General features: G+C 48.9%; 1 protein-coding gene across 3 annotated transcripts in view; it reads right to left on the bottom strand.

Annotated features, from left to right (window-relative positions):
- SPAG1 (sperm associated antigen 1) overlaps nucleotides 1-25,985 on the bottom strand; it is a 1,022,992-nt gene that overhangs the window by 496,371 nt on the left and 500,636 nt on the right. For all 3 annotated transcript variants that reach the window (XM_085605177.1, XM_085605176.1, XM_085605178.1), the window contains one exon: nucleotides 21,775-21,892. In XM_085605177.1, the coding sequence (XP_085461303.1) occupies nucleotides 21,775-21,892 (118 nt within the window). The remainder of the gene's footprint in view (nucleotides 1-21,774; nucleotides 21,893-25,985) is intronic.

Here is a 25,985-nt window from a genome sequence, read left to right on the forward strand (position 1 = left end):
AGAGTAATTGCAACTATACCTATGTGTTGAGCACAACAAGCAGCGTCTCTTTACTTCCACCTCATAATGTTAATTTCTTTTGTGGGTCAGAGGCTTATGTGTGGCTTCCTAGGGGGTGGTCTGGCATTTGTTATGTCTCTTTCCTCCTCCCCCTGGTGTATATAGCTCTGTCCAACTACCATAGGGATCACTGATTGCAGCGTAGGGGTGTCCACCTGTCTCGGAGCAGAAGGGTTATTAATACAGAAGACATTGATCAAACAGATACTACCCTGCAGCAGTTCACTGATGCCATGAAGCGATTGGTTCTTTTTGGGGCCCAATGTCCAATAGCCTTAATATCCGACGCCTCACTAGGGTGGTGGAGGGGATCATTAATACCACATCTGGAATTCTAACAACCATCACAGTTGAGCACCAGGCTAAGAAGCTTGTTTCTCTTCAAAACAGGATGGTGTTAGATGTCATCCTTGCTGATCGGGGTGGGCCTGTTGCATTATCAGTAGTAGCGGCTGTGTATACATACCATACCAGACCACGCCTGAATGTATGCGCTGCGATACAGAAGATGCACAGGCTTGCATCTGACATTCACCAAGAGAATGGTACTTGGACTCTTTCTGGCTGGTTGTGGGCTTTAAAGGCAACATGGGGTTGGAAGATCTTTATCCTCCTGGTAGTAATTGCTGGTGTTATTTTCATTTGCTGTTTATGCATCCATTGCCTTCCTGCTTGTTGTGTTTACTGTATTGGGAAGTTAACACCTACACCAGAGTCTACCGTGCATGATGTTAAGTCCTCGAATATGATGATGCAAGCTGTCCACGACTTAATGGCCATTGGCGGGGGCATATTTGAGTACTGATAAATGTGTGAATACAAAGGGTACCAGCAGTCTTTTAACGAGATCACTTATTAAAATCCTATGCATTAGATAAGATTTGTTAGCAAATGCTAAAAGGAGGGTCTGTTGGGCTGAGAATATGCCACGCTGACTCCTTCTAGCATTGTGCGAGTTAAGTTAGCATTTGCGGCACCATTTTATATTCAGCTGCCATTTTGTGTCATGATCGAAAGGAAGCTTCTGTCTTGTACTGTCTGCCTCAGCAGAAAAGCAGCCTTCACTGTTTCTTTTTATTTAAGGTTGAGCTTTGTTGCACTAATGAATAGCTTGTTTTGTTTTTGCATGCCTTTCCTCATATGTAGCCCTGCTCCCACTCTCAGAGAGACGGGCACGGGCTCAGGAACCTTGAAGCTAATATAGCGTGTTCCTGGTCTCAGGATGGTAGCTCATCCTTCTGTACCTCCTTTGTTCATCTGTGCCCAGGCTGGAAAATTCCACTCTGGGCATGTCTTAGAGGTATCGAAAATGTATATCTAACTTTACCTTGTGGACGAGGGTCAGTCCCTCGGCAGCTATCTAGGGAGGCTGGTCAGACTGGACTCTACTCGAGCGAATACTAATAAAATAACTTTGGTTTGTATTCTCTACTGTCTGATCGACTCTTCATTTGTATGGAAGGCTGAGAGGTGGTCGGGAGTGACCCGGGTGGCCCTAATCGGGTCACTTCCTTCAGAGCAATGAACCTCCAGTATATTCTGTTCTATCCTGCTAAGCTGAAGGTCATCCATGGAGATGCACCCATTTCTTCACCACCCCATAGGCCGCATGGGATTCACTAGAGGTGCGAGGCGAGGGGAGAGCTCTCACCCAGCGGGGTACAGCAGTGCAAAACTCTGGTACAAAGCCAGCACTGAAGGATGGTGGACGCTGCAGGCACGGCAGACATGTTTGACCCAATGAGTGGAAGCGTGTCACAATGGTTCCCTGGATCTAGAGCGGTCAGATAATGAGGGACGACGACTGCTCAGAATGGCCCTGCTGTTGCTGCAAGCTGAACATGAGGCTGTGAGGGCCCTGGCGGAGAAAGTCACTGCCTCTAACTCTGACAATAGTATGGGAATGTGGTGGAGGAGAACCCTCAATTTTATGATCCTTGAATAGGTATGCGACACTACTAGCTGGAGAGGTGGGAAGGGCGCCTCTCTTTTCATTCTTCCTTCCTCACCTTACTTTCTCGCCTACTCTTGCCTTATCTCTCCTTCTACTTCCTCTCGCTTCTTCTTCCATCTGTTGACCGCATTGCTGTACGACAGGGTATGTAAGGTGTGTGTCTGAATTGCTTGCTGTTATTCGAGTGATGGCTAAGGGTGGGAAGATGTGACCGGTGCTGGCCACAGTGTGGCTGTGCTGGTGCATAAACTCAACCTGGCACTGAGATTTTCAGTGACTGACAGTGCAGTTTAAGGAAGTGGGTTGACTAGTATAGTTTGCTGCCTACTGAGTGCCTGGGTGGTGCTAGGTGTTGTTTATAGCTCAAATTGGTTACGATGCACCAATTATCCTCCTCCATTGTTGGGGGCTCAGAGATGATGGGTATGTGCTACTGGGTATTGAGAAGGGAAGTATGTGGTGGTGCATGGCACGCTAGACTGTGAGTAGTTATGTCTCCTGAATGTTTATGCCCCGAATGTGAATGATGGTTGGTTCTTTTTAGCTTTGGAGAAGTTACTGCTTCTGTATGTGGGAGTGATAATTATCGGGGCAGGATATTTTAACTGTGTGCTTGATGGAAAGCTGGATAGTTACCCTACGAGCTGCACACTAAGCCCAACATGTTGGCCGCTCTATTAGACGTGATGGATTGTTTACGCTGTGATGACATTTGGCGTGAGACTCACCCTGAAGTACGGGGTATACTTGCTACACACCCTCTCATGAGCTGTTTCTAGCAGGCTTGACCACTTTTTACTCTCAAATGAAGCCATTGTGGCCGTTGTGCCACGAGGAGAAGGCCTGTCCAAAGTTGGGGGTACAAGGAGATGTCTGGAGAGGGAGCTTGCTGAGGCGGAGGACGCACTGGCCAGGTTGCAGCATAGGGGGCATGCGCCGGAGCCAAGCGGCGAGTCACTTCTACAGGTCAAACGCCGTGTTGGGGAAGCGTGGGATAGACTGGCCTGTCCCACCAGACGTGAATATCGTCAACTGTTGATGGGGAGGTTGACAGGTCGGGGAGGCTGCAGGCATGGCTATTAAAGCGGGAACACCCACTCCTGCTCATACTGGCACTCAGATACCCATATGGAACTGAGGCCATCAAGCAGGCAGGTGTCAATTCTTTACTGTGGGACAATTTAGCTGCGATTCATAGGGAAGGCTTGTGTGTCGACCCGACTGAGATTGGGGGGTTTCTGGATGACGTGATGCTCCGCCGCCTCAGTGAATCACAGGCAGACGACCTGGGCAGGGAGCTTCGACTCGAGGACCTACGGGAAGCAATACAAAACATGACACGCTGTAAGTCTCTGGGGCCCAATGGTCTCCCGGTGGAGTTCTTCGAGGCATATGCTGACCTCCTACTCCCCCTGATTATTGAAGACCTTGCAGGAGGCCAAGCAACTAGGGGTTTTGCCGCTGTTCCTGAGGCTGGTAAAGAATTGTGGTGCCTGAATCCTACAGGCCTTTATCAATGTTAGGGGTGGATGCCAAATTGCTGGCCAAGGTATTGTTTACAAGTCTGGGCAGGGTAGGATCGCACTTAGTCCATGAGGACCAGTGTGGATTCATGCCCGGCAGAGGGACACATATGAATGTACGTCGACTTTCGCATGTACTACACTCTGTGGCAGACACCGATGTCCGGGAGGCAGTAGTTGCCCTGGACATTAAGAAAGCGTTTAATACTCTGCGGTGGGAGTATCTGTGGGAGGTCCTGAGGAGGAAGGGCCTGGGCCACGAGTTTATATCCTAGGTCCGTCTCCTCTGTTATCAGCCGAGGGCTCGCAATGGTGGCCTGATATCGAAATGCCTTTCTATTGAGAGGGGCACAAGGAAGGGATGCCCATTGTCCCCGCTCCTCTTCGCCCTGACAAAGTAGCCACTGGCAATCCGGCTGCAGCGGGATATGGCCCAATGGGGCATCGCCATGGATGGTGGTACCCATGTAGTTAACTTATATGCAGACGATGCATTGCTGTACGTCTGCCAGCTGGAGGGAGCTGTGCCGGCGCTCCGGAGTGTGCTAGCCTCCTTTGGAGCGGTTGCAGAGATCCATGTTAATCGCCAGAAGTCAGTTATCTTCCCGCTGGCAGCCCTGGCAAAAGGGGATGCTGCAGGCCTTCCAGTTGTGGAGCTTAGATGGGAGTGTGACCATTTTCACAACCTGGGTATACAGGAGGCCCATTTGCCGGATGCTCAGTATGGGAGCAGTCATCACAGGTCTAAAGGAGTCCATTTGGATCTGGAACCGTCTGCCCCTTTCGATTATGAGATGTGTAGCTTTGCGAGGATGGCTATGCTTTCCCATGGTCTTTATGCCCTCCAGAACTCCTTTTCCTGTATTTCGAAATCCGCCTTTGACACTCTGAATAGTCTTCTAGTCTTCCGGGTGTGGGCGGGAAGACAGAGTAGGGTAAAACTGGAGGTACTCAAACTAGATATGGATTCGGGGGGGGGACTAAGATTCCCCGACTTTAATCTCTATTATGTCACGGAGCTATTGCAATATGCGGTACAATGGTATGCTGAGGGCCCCGATGTAGAGAAGGCACTGTTGGCGGACTGGGGTGTGGGGACGGAGCTTCCGAGATACCTTATGATGGGCTCCCGGACTCCCTTGAATTGCCCACTTGTGATCCGAAAGGTTGCGGGAGTCTGGGAATGGGCTGTTGCTCTGGTCGTGAGTACGGCCCCATATGCTCGGTTGCCCCCCTCCGATGGCTTTCTGGTTTTCATCGGATACAGTCTGTCATGGACCTCACGAGATGGTATGAGGGGGGCTGTACGACAGCTGGAGATATGTACATTAATGGGACCTTCCTCTCTTTCAACAAGGCAAAGGAGTGTTTCCAAGAGCTGGATGGTCATTTCCTACAGTATACAAAAATATCATGCACAGCTCACGAGATATGGACAATGTTTCTAGATGAGCCTGGGGAGACACAGACCTTGAAACTGCTGCTAGACCCAGGCTCTACTAGGGGACTGATTTTCTGCATATATAAGGCCCTGAAGGCTTATCGTAGGGTTGAGGTGTCAAAAATTCAGGACAGATGAATGGCTCACTTACCATCGCCGCTCACTGAGGGTGAATAGAAGCAGGCGTTCGCACAGGTCCAGGAGGTCATGAGCAATGCACAGTTTAAGCTCATCCAGGTTTATTTTACTTGCATCGCACTTATCTAACGCCCCACAAATTGTCACGATTGGATGCAGGGCGCTCTTCGGCATGCCCCCCTGTGAGTAGTGGGCCCTGCAACATTTCTGCATATGAGTTGGGCTTGCGCCCGACTTTAGCCATATTGACAGGAGGTGCTGCAAATACTATGAGCAGCCACAGGTGTGCGTATTGAAGCATCGATCAGGCGGTGTCTCCTGGGCATGCTCCCGACGCCCAAGACGGGAATTTGTATGAAACATGAATTTGCTCTGCTGGGCCTTGTATTAGCTAAGCGCTGCATCACCATACACAGGACCCACCCTATGCCCCCCTGGCTCGTGGAGAGCAGGTTTGTGTGAATGGGGCGGTGATGAGGAGGGACAATTACCATCCGTACGCATCAATGAGAACGCAGAGCGTAACTTGGAAATGTGGGGAGGTATGCTGGAAAGCCTACAGACAGTTGAGTGTCAGGGTGAAGAGGCTGAGGCTTCTCCGCAGATAATGGACCTTGCTACCCCGCGTTGACTTTAGAGGATGACCCCTTGCTGGGCTGACTGAGCTGATGTACACTCTATGGCTGTGTGTGATGAGTGGGTAGGAACGCTGGCCAGGTGGCGGGGGGAAGGCACTGACTTGGAGTGTGAGTTCAAGGGAATGAAAGTGAGCCAGTTCCTCACATAGGCCCTTTAATTGACATAACAACACAGTTGAAATTATATGCTTTTATTTCAACAGACTGTGCTGCTCTAGATTGCTACCCCCGGGTACGTTGTTCACTTGTCCTTGCTCAGATGCACTCTTGCAGCACCCCCAAGGAACTGAGGGGCTTTACACCCATCCATGCCTGTTACTCTGCCTGCTGCTTGATGATCCTTTTTAGTTCTCCTTTTCTCTCCTATTAGAGGCAATCGCCCACCACCTGGCACTGCCAAGTTTTTTATTATAGTTTTTGATTGTTATCTTGGCTTCTAATGCACATAATTTCTCTCTATGGGAGTTGTTCTGTATATCGCATAAGAGAATGTATGCCCAGTGATGACGCTTAAGAAAGGAGCACATGGGCAAACATTTAGGTCGCTGTGATACCCAGTACTACTTGTCTGGAGTGTATGCTAAATTGTGGCTCTTTGTCCTTCATTGTTTCACGGCCTGATGGTTCGCTATGTAATGTGATAACTGTGCAGTATTGAATAAAAAAAGGCTTACAAAGTTGTGGTCTTTGACTTCTCAGAATATAACAGGGAATCCTAAATACCAAAATGATCCTCGCCGCGGGATCTCGCAATACTCTGCAACCAGAATTTAAGGTACCTTGTTCAGCAGGCCTAACTTGATCCCTATACCCGGCCCACGCTCCATCATGGTCAGCCTTGTGACTTTGTCCCAGTCTGGTGCTACCAGATAACTACAGTTGGCGCTTTGTGCTTCTAGGCACTATTTTTGTTGTGGTCTCAAATAATTTATTTAATCGTACACGATTCTTCTAATTTGGTGTCGGATTTTTATCTTGTGTTGTGTTTTCACTTTATTACTGTTTGAAGTGCTGCATAAATACTTTACACATTGCCTCTAAGTTAAGCCTGACTGCTTGTGCCAAGCTACCAGAGGGATAGGCACATGTTAATTTGGGGGTTGCTTGTGATTTCACCCGAACAGAAATAGTGGTTGCTGCTTGAGTAGAGTTTCACGCCCTCAGCCAGTAACCCAATGTCCTACAGAAAGCTAACTATTAGGGACAGAAAACATTTGTCTCAAGTAAGTAGTTTCCAACGAAGGAGCCCATACTGTGTCCCTTTGAGAGTTAGAACTCTGAGAAGTCAAGATAATTGTACGTAGGGCACAGACGCTGGGCAAGCCAAGCAAGTTGGCCAAGCAAATTAATTCCCTCCTTTGCTTAGGTTAAAGTACCCCCTTTCATCTCCAAAATTATGTCACACTTAGGGCCCCATTACGAAGTCCGCCCGCCACCATAATGGAAAACGGCACCGACCGCCAGAGGTGCGGCGGCTCCCCCAAGGCCAATTAGGATGGGCCTGCCACACTGGCAGGCACATTCTGGTATTTGACATTGCGGCAGGCGGTGCTGTAGGCAGCACCCGCCGCAATTGAAATAGGCAAGTTGTGCATAGCCTTGCACAACGTGACAGGCACCACGCGGTGCCTGACACCTTGTGTATGGCTATGTAGGGAGGTACCATAGGTACCCCCCAAGTGCAGCCCCCCACACCCATGGGGGCCCGTAACGGGCCCCCAAAGCAATTTCCGCCGGCTTCTTGGAAAGGCTCTGAAAATGACTCATCATAATATGGATGGTGCTGTATTATCCCTCAGATCCGCATGGCAGGCAATCGTAACGATTGCCTGCCTGCGGATAAGCGGCCGACGGTCTTTCTGTCCGCCGCTGTACCCCCCGCCATTGTAATATGGCGGGGGGTAAATGGCTGGTGGGCTACTATTGAAAATTGCTGCGGTCTTGAGATGGGATAATCATTTGTTGTGTCTCAGCTCCTATACACGGCTGTGGGATTACTATTTTCCCACCACCTGTAAATAAATTAATTGATCTTACGTGGCCCAACACTGAAATAAGTATCTTGCACTTTGATAAAGTCGCTCAGCTTTTAGGGCTCCTGAGAATACAAAATATTGTTCTGAATTCTGCAATAGATTATTATGTATTGAGTGCTCTGGAACCGTTACAAAATGTCTGCACATCTTCAAATGACTCCCCTTACTTGTTTTGCTTCTGAACATTTTGGGGCATCAAAAACCACTGGAACTCATCCAGCTTTCAGAGTGGTCAGCTCAATGCTTAGGACAACAATATATCAGGAATCATACCTTTCTTGCCAGTAGATGTTGCTGTATTGTCATTGTTCGAGATTTGGAGAGCCTGGGAGTGATGTCATAGTTGTAGGTCGAGCAAATGGTCATGGTTATAGTTGGACCTTTCATTTTGTTATAGTTCCATCGTCGTTGCTTTGTGGTGAAATAAAGTGGCTCATATAGTCGGTTGGAAAGTATCTGGGAAGATGTACTTAAACAACTCTTTAAACATTCACCTTGGTATTTCGTAAAATGCCACAAGCATCAGGTGTAAAACCTGTTTTCCATTGCAGAAAAAATATGAAGTATGCTTCTTTTAATGAAAATTAACTTTTGGCAGTGAAGCCCTATTTGACAGCTTCTCCACCATGTTGTTTGGTTTGATGAAGGTGAGGTGTTCACCATGTCTGACCTCACCACTGCAGATTCTGAATCTGAGAACATGAAACCTGATGCAATGGGGATGCAATGGGGAGAGGAGTTGGCCTAACGGCTAGGTCGCTCGACCTCGGACCTCGGGAACTGGGTTCGAGTCTCGGTAATGACGCAGAACATCCTGTGATTCTGGGCAAATCACTTAATCTCTCTGTGCCTCACAAAAAATGAATGTGTGTCCTCATGTAACGTAACTGGTGCTATGTAAAGCGCTCTGATACCTGATTGGATTCGGGTCAAGTTTGCGCTATATAAAACTCTGCAAAAAAAAAAGCACATCATCTTCTGTCGCAACAGGTACAAGTGCAAGACCTGCTTCCTTAATTACTATGTTGAGCAACATGGTTGCTGCATGGTCTACTGCGTTATCTGGCTCCCTTAAAACCCCATTCAGGATTCAATATTGCCTTTGCTGACTCTATATTATACTAAAGTTGTCAATGATACAGTTCAACTGGTAGCAACTTGCTCTCCTTCTACAAAGGACGATGAATTAATTCCTTTTCAGTCCAGTCACCATCCACATCTGTTTCAGCGTTTTCATCTCTGGTGACTGACTTTTCAGCTGGCATTTTGATTTTGTGGCTTATGCATCAAAATCACTATCGCTGAAATAAGACGCCACCACATTTTTTGTCACTGTAGATTTTTATTTTGCACCCATCAAATTTTTCTCAGAGTGATTCTGGAAGCGCAACTGTTATTCGCATTGTGATTTCATAGTTATTAATCATCCACACTGATGGAGGAGAAATAATACATGTTTGTTAGCCATGTGTGTTGACTTATGGACACTATTGTTTTGTCTAACATCATTCCTCATCCACCGACTTACATTGGGTGGTGTTCTGAATCATTACATTTTGTGACCTATGACTTGTCATCCCTGCTTCCTGTAGGGGGTAATATGAATTTATATTATGAACTAATGAATTCAGAGTATGAAAAATATTGTTTGCTCTTGATTTTCAATTGTTTGAATATACAATTTGTGAATATAAGTTAACCTTGTTAATGCTTACCATTGCTTGTGCTCAGCAATATCATGACAAAGTCTGCGACTGTCACTAGCCACGTGTGGAGTTCCCACACCATTTGTCTCTGAACTTCATTAAAGAATAACTAATGCTGGGAGGGAAATGGAACTGATGCCTTGTGAGGGAGGAGGGGGACACAGGATTAACCAAGCAACTGTGTGAATTCCGAAGAGGTTTAAAACAAGTAAGAACCGATACTGTAAAAGAGATTTAGCCTCTTGCTAGGGGCCTGTTCATGGAAATGTGATCCATTGTAACTGTTATGTGTCATGAATCAACTACTAATTAAAAAGAAGTTATAAAAAAAAGAATAACTTTAATGCAGTGGTCTGATGTCCGGTGTTATAGGTGACAAAGAAAATTTATATTTTTGTTGCTTAATACTGTACCTGCTTGATCCCAAGGGACACTGTGGCCATAAGGTTACTGGCCTTCCTGTGAACTCTGAACATCAACCCCACGCAGGATGCATTTATGATCAGTGGCTAAGGGACAGTCTGAGGGAATTTGCTAGCCCTCCTTCAAATGTTAGATGTTACTATCTGTTTAGATATCTAATACTTGTTTGTGCCAATGTTTTACTTACTATTACCATAGTAGCCTTGCATTTGTTACTGTCTAGGTTAGTGTTAAATAAAGACTTCTAAATATGTTATGTTATCGCTATTTCTAAAGCGCGGCAATTACCCGAAGGTGTCCTGGCGCTGACCACTAACTCTCTGAAAAATTAGGATAGGAGAACAGGGTTAAAGCGTAAAGAGTCAGGTTTTCAATCCTCTCCAAAAAGTGAGGAGGTTTGGGGCCTTTCTCAGATTCAAGGGAAGATCATTCCAGGCCTTAGCTGAGCACACCGTAAAGCCTCTCCCTCCCCAAGAGGATTTTTTAACGGGTGGCACTATCACCAACTTGGGTCCTCGGGAGCGCAGGGTTCTTCTGGGTATATACCACTGCATTTGCAGTTTTAAGAAGTCTGGGCCTATACCATGAAGTGCCTTGTACACGGTATACAATGCCCTAAAGAGCACCCATTTCCTGACCGACAACAAGTGCAGTTTTTTCATTTCCTTAGAAATGGAGGCATATTTGGGAGTACCAGTAATCAGCCTTGCTGCTGCAATTTGCAGCAGTTGCAGTTTATTAAAAAAACGTTCCTGTGTATTTAAATACAGGCTGTTGCAATAATCAAGTCTGGACATGATAAGTGCAGTGACTACAGTCCGCTTGCTATTAGTTGGCAGAAAAGGAAGAACTTTTTAAATCATTCTGATTAAAAAGTAGACGGAAGATGCCACTGCATTGATTTGGTCCCCAAAGTTGAGTTTATCGTCAATGACGACTTCTAGGCTTTTCACCTTCCTGACAGGAATCAGAAGAATCCCCATATCTTCTGGCCACCACCCTGGGGTCCAGAAATTGGAATCATTGCCAAATAGGATGACCTCGGTCTTTCCTGAATTCAGTTTCAGGCAATTTTGTGACATCCAGCTCCTGATTGCTACCATGCAATCATGGAACCTGTCTTCTATTCCTGTCGCCTGACCAGGGTGCAGAGCCACCACAATTTGTGTGTCATCTGCGTACGATGTCTGGCTAAACCCAAAAGAACTAATCAGGGTAGCCAGGGAGGAAACATATACATATAAAAGAGTGGGGCTAAGGGAGGACCCCTGAGGCACTCCGCATGGCAGCAAAAAAGATTTGGAATGGATGTCGCCCAGTGCCACAGTTTGACATCTGTCTGACAAGAAAGATCTTAAGAGTTCATATGCTTTACCATACATGCCGCATGCCAGCAAACGGTCCATCAGTACGTCATGATGGACTGTATCAAAGGCTGCTGACACATCCAGCATCATCAGAGCAACTTTGCCTCCCCTGTCCACTGCCTCCCTTACCTCCTCCGTCGATTTTATCAGGGCAGATTCTGTGCTATGCCCTTCTCTGAATACATATTGAGTAGGGTACAGGACATTGGTTTCACATAGAAAAGAGCTAAGCTGAGAGTTCATGGTTTCACAACCAATTTTGTAGGTAATGGAAGGCATGATATGGGTCGGAAGTTATTTGGCTCCTTTGGGTCCAAATTAGGCTTTTTAGGCAGAGGCAATATCGAGGCCAGCTTCCATGGCCTGGGGAAGTGCCCGGTTGCAAACATTGTATTGAACAAAGGGGTGAGTCTTAGGGCCACGGGAGCCCGGCCCTGTTTAATTACTGAGACTGGACAGGGATCATAAGGGGAGCCTGATCATGCGCAGAGGAGCAGCTTCTCTGTGTCAGTTGTGGACAATGGCCCAAATTTATTAAAAACCAGGGAGGGGTCAGAAATTGGCCTCTTTCCCTCCAACCGCACTCCTGCTCCCTCCGGGTTAGGGTGACTAAAGTCCGAGAAAGTGACCTCTACCTTGTTCTGAAAGAACCTGGCGATGTCATCACATAATTCCTGACTTGCCTCAATTTTTGTCGTGGTGGGAGAAGCCAGACTCCAGACAGATTTAAAGAGTTCTTTAGTAGAGTTAGTTGCAGAGTTAATTCGATTTGTAAAAAACAGCTTGTAAGTCCGAACTCTCAATTTTGTTCCAGGCTCTGCTTTTAATCTGAGTCTTAGGGCCTTTCACTGTCCTGATATGGGTGGCTAGGGGAATCTCAAATTGAATCCCCGCGTGATCTGTCCACGTCAGAGGCAGTGCGCCCATAAATCGCAAATTTGGACATTTGAGAAAATTCCATCCAGAGTGTGACCAGTCATATGTGTGGGGCCCGTCATAAGCTGACTCAGGTCAGCACTCTGCATCAGATCTGTGAGGGCCACTGTGTCAGAGTCCTTTAATAATTCCAAGTGGTAATTAAAATCTCCCAGAGTTGTGAATGAATCCGTACACAGCCGCTCTTCCAGCAAATTCCCAATGGAATTTGGAAAAGTGCCCCTAGGTCCTGGGGGTCTGTATAATAAAATGCCCTTAAACGTATGATGGTGTGAAAGTCGGAAACTAGGGGCGTGGCCAAGCCGCGGGCTGTGATGGCCACGCAGTGTTGAAGCTCCGCTGCCAGCCCAGCAAATTCAGCGATGTCCCCGGCCCTTTGAGATACGCAACGGACAGCGGACGATGCCACTTCCTCCCAGGTCCCCGTGACTCCACTTTGGCAGGGTTTGACCCGCAGGATCGTCGGCTATGGTCCCTGTGGCGGCTCACCCCGAGCGACGGAGGAGACAAGATGGCGGCCTGAGACTGCGACCCGGGGAAGGACGTTGAGGCGGCGGCTACCGGCGCAGGCACAGGTACCCCGAGGGGGCAGCTGGGGGGCTTTGGGAGCGGGTTGGACGGGGTCCGCCCTGTCCCCCCACCGTTACAAGATCGGTGCTGGTCGGGTGAGTAGAGGTCGACCGGCGCTGTTCTGGGGCGGCGTCCGCATTGCTCCCCTGGTTTCGCGCTGCTTGCAGCGGGTTGGGCCGGAGGGGGCGGGCGGCGGCTTGACCGCGGCGGTGGGGGGCGGGGGGATATTCCGGGTTATGCCGGGCGCTCGGGTCGTTCCGGCCCCCTACGCTAGGCCCTTCTCCTTTGGCGGCGTGTGCACGGATAAGAAGCGGCGGAAGAACATGCCTGCTTGACTCGGCGCCTGAGTCTTGCCTCCTGCTGGCCGGATCCGGTGGTTCCTGGGGCCGGGGCTGGTCATCGGCTCCCTGTTCACTCGTTCTGGGGGACCGGGCAGGCACTCCAGACGGGATGTACGGATAATCCTTGGTCCGGACCGAAAGCACACTTACTGAGCGGCCTGGCTTACGCATTGCTGAGACGCGTGTCCCTGGCACAGTGAGAAAGGGTAGTGCAGGGCACTGCTTGGGTGGCAGAAACGCCTGGAACCCCGTGCAGCGTTTGGTGGCCTGACCCACTTGACAGAACCGGAGCCATTCGGGCACGTCGCCGTCACTGTGAGCTTGGGAGGACTGGTCAGACTCCAGTCGTGTTGGCTGAGGCATGGGTCGCAGGGACCCGAAACAAAAAACACTGCCATTCGAAAGGCTAGCGGAGCAAGCGCCGGAGAGCGCCCCCAACATGGCAGTACAAGCCGAGGGCACGGCTGATGGGGCGTCGACCCGGGCTCCTTCCCCGGACTGGCTGCAGGAGATGAGAGCTGGGTTCAGATCCATAGACAGTCGCTTTGACTCCCTGGACAAAACGCTGGAAACAATGGGGGCCAAGATACAGGCTCATGATCGTCGCTTGGACGTTGCGGAGGCCAGGATTTCAGGCATCGAAGACGGTGCTGTACAGACAACTAAGCGATTGGACAGAATGGAGCGCATACTAAAAGATGTGACCATTAAGAACGAGGACCTTGAATCGCGCAGTCGTCGCAATAATGTACGTATTCTTGGGGTCCCGGAATTCACAGCGACGGGCCGTCTGGATGTATTCGTAGAAAAGTTGCTAACTGACATTTTTGGGAGGGACTCTTTCACGACCGGCTTTGTGGTGGAGAGGGCGCATCGCTTCCTGGGTCCGCGTCCCAATCCGGGACTCCCTCCTCGCCCGCTGCTAGCCCGCATCATGAACTTTCGAGACCGAGACACTGCCTTACGACTAGCCAGAGAAAAGGGAGATATAACCTGGCAAGGCATGAAAAAAGCATTCTACCCGGACTTCACAGCCATGGTACAGGAGGCCCGGCGAAAGTACGCGGGGGCGAAGGCGGCACTCCGCAATCTCGGCCTAAAGTACGGCATGCTATACCCGGCGCGTTTGCGGGTTGAGATTGAGGGCCGGTTGCGGTTCTTTGACAATCCTTCGGAGGTGCAGGACTTTTGTCGCACATACAAGCCTAATAAAAGCCCTCCTCGAGGCGGCGGAAGTGGCCGGTCTTCCCCGCGTGGTGGCTCCATGGCCAGCCAGGATCTGTTTGCTGGCTCCGGGGTGGGATGAGGTGGTGATTCGGTATAACCTTGTTTATGCCATTTTCTACAGGCTGGGGACACAAGACAATTGTTTGTACGGTTGCTATCTATTGCTGGGTTGCTGACAGGGCGTTGGCACCCCCTCTGGTGGAAACCGCAGGGATTTATGTTGGTTACTTCGCTCCTTTTGTTAATGAGTGACTGCACTTTACGAAACTGCCTGGAGCGGATTTTTTTGTCCACAGGTTTGGGATGGCCTCACGTTTTTGTGGTAAGGCTGGGTGGGGGGGGGGAGGTGGGTTGGGGCAGGTTGTTTTGATCTCAGAAGCATGTATTGGGGTGTGGCACTTTTGGTGATATATGGGAGTAAGGATGACACTTGTTTCCGGCTGCTTAGTCAGATACTTGGATGGCTCGGATAGGTCTGAATGACAACCCCATAAATTTGTCACTTATGTCTTGGAACGTCAGGGGCCTTAATAATCCACGTAAATGCAGACAGGTAGTGCATTATTTAGATAGGCATAAGGTAGATGTTGCCTTTATCCAAGAGACACACTTACACACCACGAACACTGCTCGGTTTGCTGCGTCCTGGGGGTCACATAGGTACTTCGCCAATTTTAGTAACTATGCCAGAGGCGCTGCAGTGCTGATCCACAAAAGAGTCCTGTTTCATTGCCATCAGGTCATTGGGGATAGAGAGGGTCGCTATTGCATTGTGAGGGGGGTGCTGATGGGACACGGGGTCATCTTGGTCTGCGTTTATGCCCCTAACACTGACTCCCCGTAATTTTTCCATGCGCTAAACGCCCAACTTACAAAGCTAGAGCCCGCTATGCTCCTGATTGGTGGGGATTTTAATCTGTTGCTAGATGTGTGCCTGGGCAGTACCTCGGTGGCTGCTGACACTAAGCCCAGAGCTCGGCGCGCTCTCAGAGACCCCTGTCACTAATTCTCCCTTATTGACATTTGGCGCAGGCGCAACCCAGACACCACTAGTTACACACATTTTTCTGGCCAACACAATACTTGGACGAGGATTGACTACTGGCTGCTTTCTCCGGGTGTGTCCCCCTGGTACCGAACATTGCAGACCCTCCCCAGGACGTATTCTGACCACTCGCCTATATTGATGTGCCGCGCCCTGAGGGCTTTGAGCGACAATGGCGGTTCCCTGGAAGAGCGCTATTGGACGACCTTTTCTGTCATGAGGTCAATGAGGCGATCGAGGAATATTTCGCGATTAACACCGGCTCGGTGGACTCTTGGGCCATGCTCTGGGAGGGGTTTAAGGCCTACATTCGGGGGGTTTGTATAGCCAAGCATGCAGGGGTCCTAAAGGCGTTGCGTACAACACTTACAAAGTTGGAGGCTCAGTTGGAGGCGTTGGATACGGAGGCAAGGCATGCAGCATCGGGCTCTGTGTTTGCAAGAAGGCTGCGCCTCCTCTCAGAGTACAGAGAGACCGCGGATAGAGAGATCCTATATCTGGGAAAATACCGAACTGCCCGTCGGTATGGGGAGGGCGACCGGCCTGGTCGTACATTGGCGCACGCTCTGAGACCGCCGTACAGTAAGTCGTTCATTACTGAAATTCGGGGCGAGGACGGATCACTACACACGACACCCTCTGCGATTAGGGATGAGTTTCTGGCCTACTTCTCGGCATTATATACGACCAGACAGAGTGATGACACCTCTTCACGGGAAGACTACCTGTCCGAGATTGCGCTAGTGTTTTTAGAGAGGGGCATGCAGGAATTCATGGCGGAGCCCATAACGGTGACTGAGGTTCGAGGGGCGATTAAATTACTGCGAGGTTCCTCAGCGCCGGGCCTTGATGGCTTGACGGGCGAATTTTATAAGGCATTTTCGGATCTATTGGCACCCAAACTTATTGAGGTGTATGCCGAGGCCCTGGAGCGAGAAACTCTTCCGCCTACCCTGAGTGAAGCGGTCATTGTTCTACTTCCAAAGCCGAATAAAGCCCCGGCGCTGTGTGGGTCATATAGGCCCCTTTCGCTCTTGAATATCGGCTATAAGATTCTCGCTAAAATTGTGGGCAACAGACTTTCACAATTGATGGAGTTTATTATTGCGCCGGCTCAATCTGGCTTTATACCCCATCGCTCGACATCACTGAATTTGCGGACGTTATTCACTGTACTGCATAGAATCAACCCTGCTACACCTGCGGCGGCAATACTGCTTGACACGGAAAAAGCCTTCGATTCCCTGGAGTGGCCCTTCTTTTTATCCATAATGCAGCGAATGGGTATGCCAGCTGGCTTTATTGCCACCACCAGGCTCCTATATAGTCGCCCCACGGCGAGGCTCCGCATTAATGGCACATTATCGTGCCCGTTTGCCCTTACCCGTGGCACCCACCAGGGTTGTCCGCTGTCTCCGCTGTTGTTCATTCTCGCCATGGACCCCCTAATTAGACATTTTCAGGAGCGGCATCGCCACAGAGGGCTGCAATTCCGGACAGGTCCCCTTTTGGTTTCACTATATGCCGATGACACCATACTGTATGTTAGGGAGCCGCATCTGAACCTCGCGCCATTGATAAGCGAAATACTTCACTTTGGCCGGCACTCCGGGCTGGGTATCAATTGGCATAAGTCCATAATTTTTCCGTTAACCAGCGGCACCTCCCCTTGGCAGTGCGAGTTCCCACTGGAGTGGTGCACGGACTCTGTAAAATATTTGGGCATACACATAAATCTAAGCAAAGACGAGATTATTCGTCTCAATTATGGCTGTGCGATCGCGAAGCTCGAATCGCAGGTGGACAAATGGATACGGCTTCCATTATCCATGGCAGCTCGAAGCGCTATTGTAAAAATGATAGTGCTCCCTAAATTTCTGTATATTTTAATAATATCCCCATACCCCTAACTCAAAGTTTTTTCGCCACGTTACATGCCCATTTGATCAGATTGGTCTGGGGAGGGAAGCAGCCCCGGGTCCGTTGGAAGATACTCACTCTCCCGCACGACAGAGGTGGACTTGGATTACCTGATTTTTATTTATACTATCTGATTGCACAATGTGCCCATGCCTATGCCTGGTACCACCCAGATGCGCTGATTCCATTTCTTCGCCCGGAAGCTGACTTTGTGCTCTCGGGCCGATTGGCCTCGGTGCTGCCCAGGGGCGTACCCAGAAGTCCAGTTGACATACAAACGGTATCTACCACGAGCTGGGCCTGGTTTAGGCTATTGTGGTACATGGGTCAGCCCACTTTCTATTCCGCTTCTCTCCCGTTACCAAATGAGGGTTGGCTCCCGGTCACTGGCGAGAAGAAGCTTGTGCAGCGCACATTGACGAAGTTTGGTATCACCAAGATTGGTGATTTATACCCGGGCGGGCACATATTCTCGGTATCAAAAGAGGCGCGATTCAGTGATGCCACATTCATGGAAAAATTTGTTCTCAACCGGCTTTATTTAACGGTCAGATCCGAGATAGCAGGATTCCCCCTAGAGCCGGCTTCCTTTGAGCCACTTACACTCCTCATTGAAAAGGATACAGGGGCACATTTGATTTCTAGATTGTACAAACTATGTATAGCACAGGTACCCTGCATAGACGACAAACTGCATATGGAGTGGGAGACTGACCTGGGTCGGCCCATCACGGATGAACAATGGTCCGTCTGTTGTAGGGTCACTAAACAGATATCACTAAATAGCCGCCACAAGCACTTACATTATAAGTTTTTCCGCAGAAGCTACATGACACCGGCTAAACTCCACATGATTGACCCCAAGAGGCCCCACTCCTGCTGGAAATGCGGCGCCCCGCTAGCAGACTTTGCCCACATGACTTGGTCATGTCCGCGCCTGCAACCATATTGGACACAGTTACACAAAATTTTGGGAGAGATGCTGGGGCTCACACTGGTTCCGACCCCGGAAGTGGCGTTACTAGGATACACAGTTAACTTCCCCAAGGCGGTGAGGAGACTGGCATCGCTGGGCTTTCTGTTAGCAAAGCGAGGAATTGCTAAGCGCTGGGGAAGTGGTGAGGTGCCCACGACTAAGACATGGCTTTCAGATTTAGCTTATTGCAGCATAAACAGCTAGATTTATTCCAGCCTACTTCCTAGTATAGCACGTCCCAAAGATATCTGGGGCCCCTACAAAACATATATCGCGAATCTGCCCGTTGCATCGCCCGCGCGCTCCAGCTCTGGCATTGTGCCCACAGGGGTTGGTTAGTTCTTGCGGTGATGGCTAGGTGTGGTTGGGCAGTCTGCGGGATGGTAGAGGTGCAACGCGTCCCCGCGTTTCAGGTATATTCTGAGGGGAGCATCGTGGTTAAGTGATGCAGGATTTGAATGGCAGAGTTTGTGTGAACGGGATGGACGTGTGGAGGATCTGTGATGCATAGATAGATTGTTTGGACTCTGGCTGGTCGGACTGCTGTTATATAAGACTAAGAGATTGCCTCTAAGAGCTTGGACTATATATTATCAACAGGTGACAGTTGTGTTGTCCTCGAAATGTACATTGCACACCTACGACTAATGTAACCATTGTGGAGATCTTCTTGTTGATTTGTCTACAAAAGATAAATAAAGTTTAAAAAAATAAAAAATAAAAAAGTAAAATAAAAAAAAAGTCGGAAACTAAAGGAGAGAGCCTTACAGGCCAGATTGGAGGCTGTATGAAAGGCAGCCTATAGTGAGTCGTGAAATATTATATACTTGGGGTTGCCTTTGACTTCCCAAAATGTAGCTGGGGATCCCACAACTGCAGATTATCTGGCAGGCCTGAGGTTGTTTATATACTAGTTTATCCTTGTGAGCTATGCTCACAACAGGGTTGGTGAGATCAAGACATGTTTTCCCTGCTCAACGGATTCATAGCCTATCTGCACTTTTCCAAGAGCTAAGGGAAAACTAACTGGGGTAAGGAAGGTTAAAAAATCCTTTAACCCTGTATACGTAAAAGATGGACTAGAGCACTGTGTTTAGGGCTCTTGCTTCTTTCTTTATGACACAATGGTTACAGTCCAGAATATGTACAAAGCATAACCCTTTCCCTGCGTGCGTCGGCCAACGGCCATCGCGAGCACTACCTGCGCATGTCCGTTGGCCAACACGGCCCCGCCCACTCATTAAAAGTCCCGCACCGAGGCGGAATTTGCACCGCGGTTAACAGGTTATGTAGGACAGCACGTGCCTGTGTCTGGGTCACTTGACTGGGTGTAGTTGGCAGTTGGACTTTGTGTATTCCCCCTAGAAAGGCACTATATGAATCTTAACGACAAGAAATTCAGTATGCAAGGTGATCATGAGTTTGGGATGGCAAGCATTTAAATGTAAAAACAACAGTTGATGGACAGAATGCAGAACAATGTCATACATTCACCCCAGTACAGAGATCTGGGCCTAAATCCATCGTTTTTTTGCTCACCATGCCGTTCCAGTTAGGCCTGGGCGGTAAATTCCGTTCCGCTCGCGGAATTTGAGGAATTTCCGTAATTTCGCGTTCCGCGGAGAACGCGAAATTGCTAAAAAGTCTGCTTTCCGCGATTTCGCGAAATTTTTGCTTGTTCGCGATCTCAAAATGCATGTTCGCGAGATATTTCTCCCCGAGCACGCAAACAGCAATTGTGAACAGGAAAAAAGCATCGCGAACAAGCAATTCCGCGTGTTCGCGGAATTTCTGCGTGTTCGCGGAGATTTTTTACCGTTTCGCAGAGATTTGCGTAACGCAATTCCGCAAATTCCGCCCACCCCTAGTTCCAGTTTGAACCTAGCCATATGCAAATCAGTCTTGACCCTGTGCTTCATGGGAACAGTCCAGCCCGAACTGCCAAGCCAGGTCCTCCCTGGACTGAAAACAAGCATCCTAGTACCGGTTTCGGGGTTTCACCCCTCTTCAGCCAGGATAGCTTGATTCCAGTGGCATGGAGAGCACGGGACCCACATCTGGGCATACCCTTCCCACTCGGGGTGACAAATGCAAAAACAACAAGTGATGGACAGAATGCAGAACAATGTCATACATTCACCCCAGTACAGATATCTGGGCCTAAATCCATTGTTTTTTTGCTCACCATGCCGTTCCAGTTTGAACCCAGCCATATGCAAATCAGTCTTGACCCTGTGCCTCATGGGAACAGTCCAGCCCGAACTGCCAAGCCAGGTCCTACCTGGACTGGAAACAAGCATCCTAGGACCAGTTTCGGGGTTTCACCCCTCTTCAGCCAGGATAGCTTGATTCCAGTGGCATGGAGAGCACGGGACCCATATCTGGGCATACCTTTCCCACTCAGGGTGACAAATGCAAAAACAACAGTTGATGGACAGAATGCAGAACAATGTCATACATTCACCCCAGTACAGATATATGGGCCTAAATCCATCGTTTTTTGCTCACCATGCTGTTCCAGTTTGAACCCAGCCATATGCAAATCAGTCTTGACCCCGTGCCTCATGGGAACAGTCCAGCCCGAACTGCCAAGCATCCTAGGACCAGTTTCGGGGTTTCATCTCTCTTCAGCCAGGATAGCTTGATTCCAGTGGCATGGAGAGCACGGGACCCCACGTCTGGGCATACCCTTCCCACTCGGGGTGACAAATGCAGGCTTGGCAGTTCAGGCTGGACTGTTCCCATGAGGCACAGGGTCAAGACTGGTTTGCATATGGCCACGTCTGAACTGGGGTGGCGTGGTGAGCAAAATAACGATTAACCCCAGATCTGTGACTGGGGGTGAATGTTTTGCCAATGTGCAACATTCCGTCCATCATCTTGTGTGTTTTGCTGTTCGCCCTATGTGGGAAGGGTATGCCCAGACGTGGGTCCCGTGCTCACTACGCCACTGGAGTCAAGCTATCCTGGCTGAAGAGGGGTGAAACCCCGAAACCGGTCCTAGGATGCTTGGTTCCGGTCCAGGGAAGACATGGCTTGGCATTCCGGGCTGGACTGTTCCCATGAGGCACAGGGTCAAGACTGATTTGCATATGGCCATGTCTGAACTGGGGTGGAGTGGTGAGCAAAAGAACAATGGATTAAACCCAGATCTGTGTCTGGTGGTGAATGTTTTGCCAATGTGCAACATTCCGGCCATCATCTAGTGTGTTAAGCATTTAAATGTGACCAGTCAACCTCAGTTACACGTGGGACAGTGATAGTTCTGTGGGAGGGAGTGCACAATTATGAGAAATCTAGCCAACATCTGTGAAGCCAAAGAAGTACTTTCATAAGAAGAAAGGTACTGCTAGGAAAAATAGCATGTTGGAGAAGACTGTATATACAAAAACTCAATTCATAAACTCAACATATTAAAATTGTGTAGAAAGTGTTTATTTTCAGACTTTTATCTGTTTGGCCATTTACCACACCTTGTTTTTCTCCTTCTTCATCAGATCCTTCTACGTCTTGGATAAGAATTCTCCTTCCTTTTCCATGAGTGACATTCTCACAACTTTTCAGTTTTTCTTCTACTTCAGATAGAAGTTTCTGAAATTGAAAGATGAATACAGGACACAGAGGTAAATGTAGGGAACCCATTCATTTACCTCATAGTAAACCACATGCAGGTGTATGCCTTTTAGTCTACATATAAAAGCACAACCATTGAGAGGTGATCTAAAGTGAGACTGAAGATACCAACAAGATACCAACAACAAACCTTTAATGGATTACTTTGTCAAAAGTGAAATTAGCCATGGCGCCAAAACGAGAACAAGCATTGCATGAGGAATAAGTAAAACAGCATGGAGAAGCTCAGTCCCATTTTTGCAGCTGGAAGGACTTCAAAGGCAAGACCAATTAGGCCCCTGGGTGCCAAAACAGGTGACAAGTGCACAGAGGTGCCAGTTGCAAGTACGCGCTGTCTCCCAGTTGCCCCCTCTAACCTTGTGGTCGTGTAGCATCAGATGAGGGCCCAGGGTCAGGGCCGGTTCTAGGATTATCGGGGCCCGGGCAAAAAAGGAATGTGCGAGGCCCCTCTAAATTACATAAATGACACATTCAAGGCTCCACAAGCTGCTTTGTGCAGACTCCTCCTGAGCTGCAGCTCCTACTCTCAGCCACCTACAAGCATATCTTTTACAGCTCCTATCGAGCTGAAGGTGTGAGAATTATTTATGAGCTGAACGTTAAAACGGGGGGCCGCTAAAGTGCTGGACAAAGGGCGTCCTGCAGTGTCTCTGAATGGGCAGCTGGGCAGGAGGCCAAACTGCAGACAAGAGGACTGGTTGTGTGTTGCACTGATGCGGGCCCCATGCTGGTGGGTTGAGTGCGGGGCCCAGGCAACTGGCCAGTCAAAAAGTTCAGGGCCAGGAGGGAGTCCACCAGCAGTGTCCAGGGGTCCACCGTGCCCTCCGCAGGCGTCACAGGACCCGTCGCCACCCCCACATTGCAGCACGGCACTCACAGCTCATCCAGGCCCAGAAAGGTCTGGGGGGAAGGGGCCCCAAGCACTGCAGCAGTCCCTGCAAGGCGCGTGACAGCGATAAGGCACCAAGCGGCCACGCAGGTGAAGTCCTCCAACAAGGGCCCACCTATAGTCCCCAGCGCACAATCATCGTCAAGGCCAGCTGTTTTATGGTGGTGGGGAGAGCACCTCAGGGGGCCGGGGCCCACACCCACCAGGGCAGGCCCACCAGGAAGTGTGTAGTACTCCTCAGCTGGCACCGCAGAGTTTTCTACAGTCTCTACTCTACAGCGTGGTGTTGGGTCGTGCGTAATGTGAGTGTGAAATGTGGGGGCGTGTGGGAGTTCCCTGCGTGGAACTCGGGAACAGGGCTAGACGGCAGTTACTGCCGGACGTGGGACTGAGACAGATGCAATAAAGGGGAGCACTTACCTGCACCCTGAGTCTGCTTCCTTTCACTGGCGACTAGCTGGTCTGTCTATTCCTGCGTCCCTGTGCTAGCACGCCTGTTTCTTCCGCCAAGCGGTGACTGACGTGCCGTTGTTGATGGCAGTTCCCTCCTCTAGGCGGGGAAGCTGTGCCCAAAGGGAATGAATTGCTGGATGTACTGAAGACTTCTGTCAGCGCCTTAAGGGGAAATATGCAAGGGCAACACTGGGACAGCGCCTTAAGGTAAACCGTAACGGTCTGGTGACACTCGCTGCCATTTCTCCTCGTCGCGGCGTACGCGCGTCTCCACCTGCTCTGCGCCTGATTTCCCTATTAAATCCATGCAATGTGTGCAATCTATGTTTTATTTAACTTTGGCACATTGTTAACACCGGAATTTTGCATTAGCCAATCATTATTGTGTGACAGCAACTCACCCACACAAATTTACACAATGGATCGAATTTCTGCACCTCCACCCTTTTTGCAAACTGCAGACACTTTTGAGGTATATTAAGAATTTGCAATTTAGGTAATTGCTAAAAATTGCGATTGCCCATATTGCAAACGCCAAAAGTTTCATACATAGCAATAGGCAATTTTGCGTTCAAAACGGACCGATTCACAGAAACGTCCCATTTGCAAACGTAAAAAGCCTTGATACATCTGGCCCTTAGTTTACAATCTGGGTTCCGAAGGCAGGAATATTCTTAGGACCTTACCGTTAGAGATTGTTAGCACTCATGTCAGTTGCGGAGAGACAACGGTGATTCCATGTTAATTGATGATTATGCATCTATCATCTAAACACTCGTCAAGAGTGCATCTATCATCTAAACACTCATCTAGAGGTTCAACCCCAAGAAAAATGTTGTACTAGAATGCCACAAATGCTTGCAACAAGCACAGATTCCTTGGGAATCAATTGATGATTTTGTCGCCTCTCTAAGAACTTTGGCCGCCACTTGTAATTACAGAGAGTTCAAAGATGAGATCATTTGTGATCAATTAATTGAAAGAACCATCAACAAAAAGGTCCAAGACAAACTGCTCTCCACTGGAGATCCCGATCTCGAAACTGCCGTTCGACTTACCAGGGGAATCGAACATTCACAACTGTGCATGCGAGAAATGAACGATACCACCAAGTTTGATTAGGTTAAACAAATAAGTGCCAAACATATTTCCAAACCTGCCAAGGGTGTTAATCCTAGCCCAAGTCAGTATTCTGAAACGATGTGCAGTAAAGCCCCGAATCACGAGACACCATCCAGTTAGGCAAGATTCAATAAATCTGAGCTCGTATGTTTCAGATGCGGTAGTAAATCTCATCTGGGGAATGCCAAATTCTGTTTTGCCCTAAATACAACTTGATTCAAGTGCGGTAGAAGAGGACACTTTGTACGGATGTGCAAAGCAACATCAACCCCGAAACCCTCCATGCTCACTGTCAAAGCCATTGAGAACGGTTTGGATAGTTCGGATGAGGAGAACAATGTCTTACAAATACTAAACAAGACAGTATCTTTGACATATAGAACCATGAACAATAATATGCCAGACAAACTAGGAAAATTACCAGACACATGGGAGCGTACCGTGGGCGAGATGGACACGGTGGATTGGGAGGCTGCCCTGATGCATCATAGGGAGGTTGCGATCAAATCACGCCTCCGACTCATCCAATACAAAATACTACACAGGGTATACTTCGACAGGGCTCGACTTCACCGAATAGGCCCGGCACGTGATCCCAATTGTCTGCGATACGTCCTTCCACAGGGGGATTTCTACATACCATCTGGGACTGCCCCGTCATCCACACATACTGGTCACAAATAATGGGAGAGTTGAGTAAGGTGCTTGAGAGTACACTTCCCCTAAACCCTAAATTTGTACTGTTGGGAATATCCCACGATGTTGACTTGAGTCGCCCACAACTTATTTTTGCATTATTGGCGTTAGTGGTGGCGAAAAGGGATGTGGCTTGCGCCTGGGGGGTAGCGCTACCCCCACAGCTGGATGAATGGAGACGGGGAATGGACCTCTACATGGTGGCAGAAAGGGTTACATATACAGCGAGAAGGTGTCCCCGGAAGTTCCGTAAGGTATGGGGGAAATGGAGGAGGTATCATGGTCTGGATGGGGGGTTAGACCTTAAATAGCAAAGGGTGGGCTTCTTCGAACCTTACTGCGGTTGGGGACGGAGGGCTATGGGGCATGTGTAATAGACTATGGAGGAGGAAAGGCGGAGAGGGGGGTAGACTCCCAAATATGTCACCGGCTCCAGAGCTAATTCTTTGGTGGGTTTATGTCATGGAAAAGATGCTATGGAAGGCGGGTGGGGGGTGGGTATTTGGGTGCGAGAATGACCATCTGTAACACGTTGGTTGTTTGGTTGAAAATGCAAATAAATTTTTTTTTTTTTTTTAAAACAAAAAAAACAATGTCTTACAAATGCTTTCTTTTTTGACTGGGCAAACTGATGGGGAGGTAGGAATATCTGCCTTGCTATGATCACGTAAAAGAAAAGCTCCGGTTTGTGTGGTTGTAGTGAACAAGAGGAAGATCAACTTCTTGGCTGTTACTGATTCTCCTTTTACGCTCATAAACCAGAAGGATTTTGGGGAGTTGGAGGACATTCAGCTACAGCAATCTAGCATAAAGGGGAAGATGGAATGTGTGGTGAACGTGAGAGCTGCTGTGCAGAAGAAGTACGACGCCAGAGACGTGTGTGGCAGGGCA

The sequence above is a fragment of the Triturus cristatus genome, chromosome 5_1 (genome assembly GCF_964204655.1).
Source record: "Triturus cristatus chromosome 5_1, aTriCri1.1, whole genome shotgun sequence".
Classification (NCBI taxonomy): domain Eukaryota; kingdom Metazoa; phylum Chordata; class Amphibia; order Caudata; family Salamandridae; genus Triturus; species Triturus cristatus.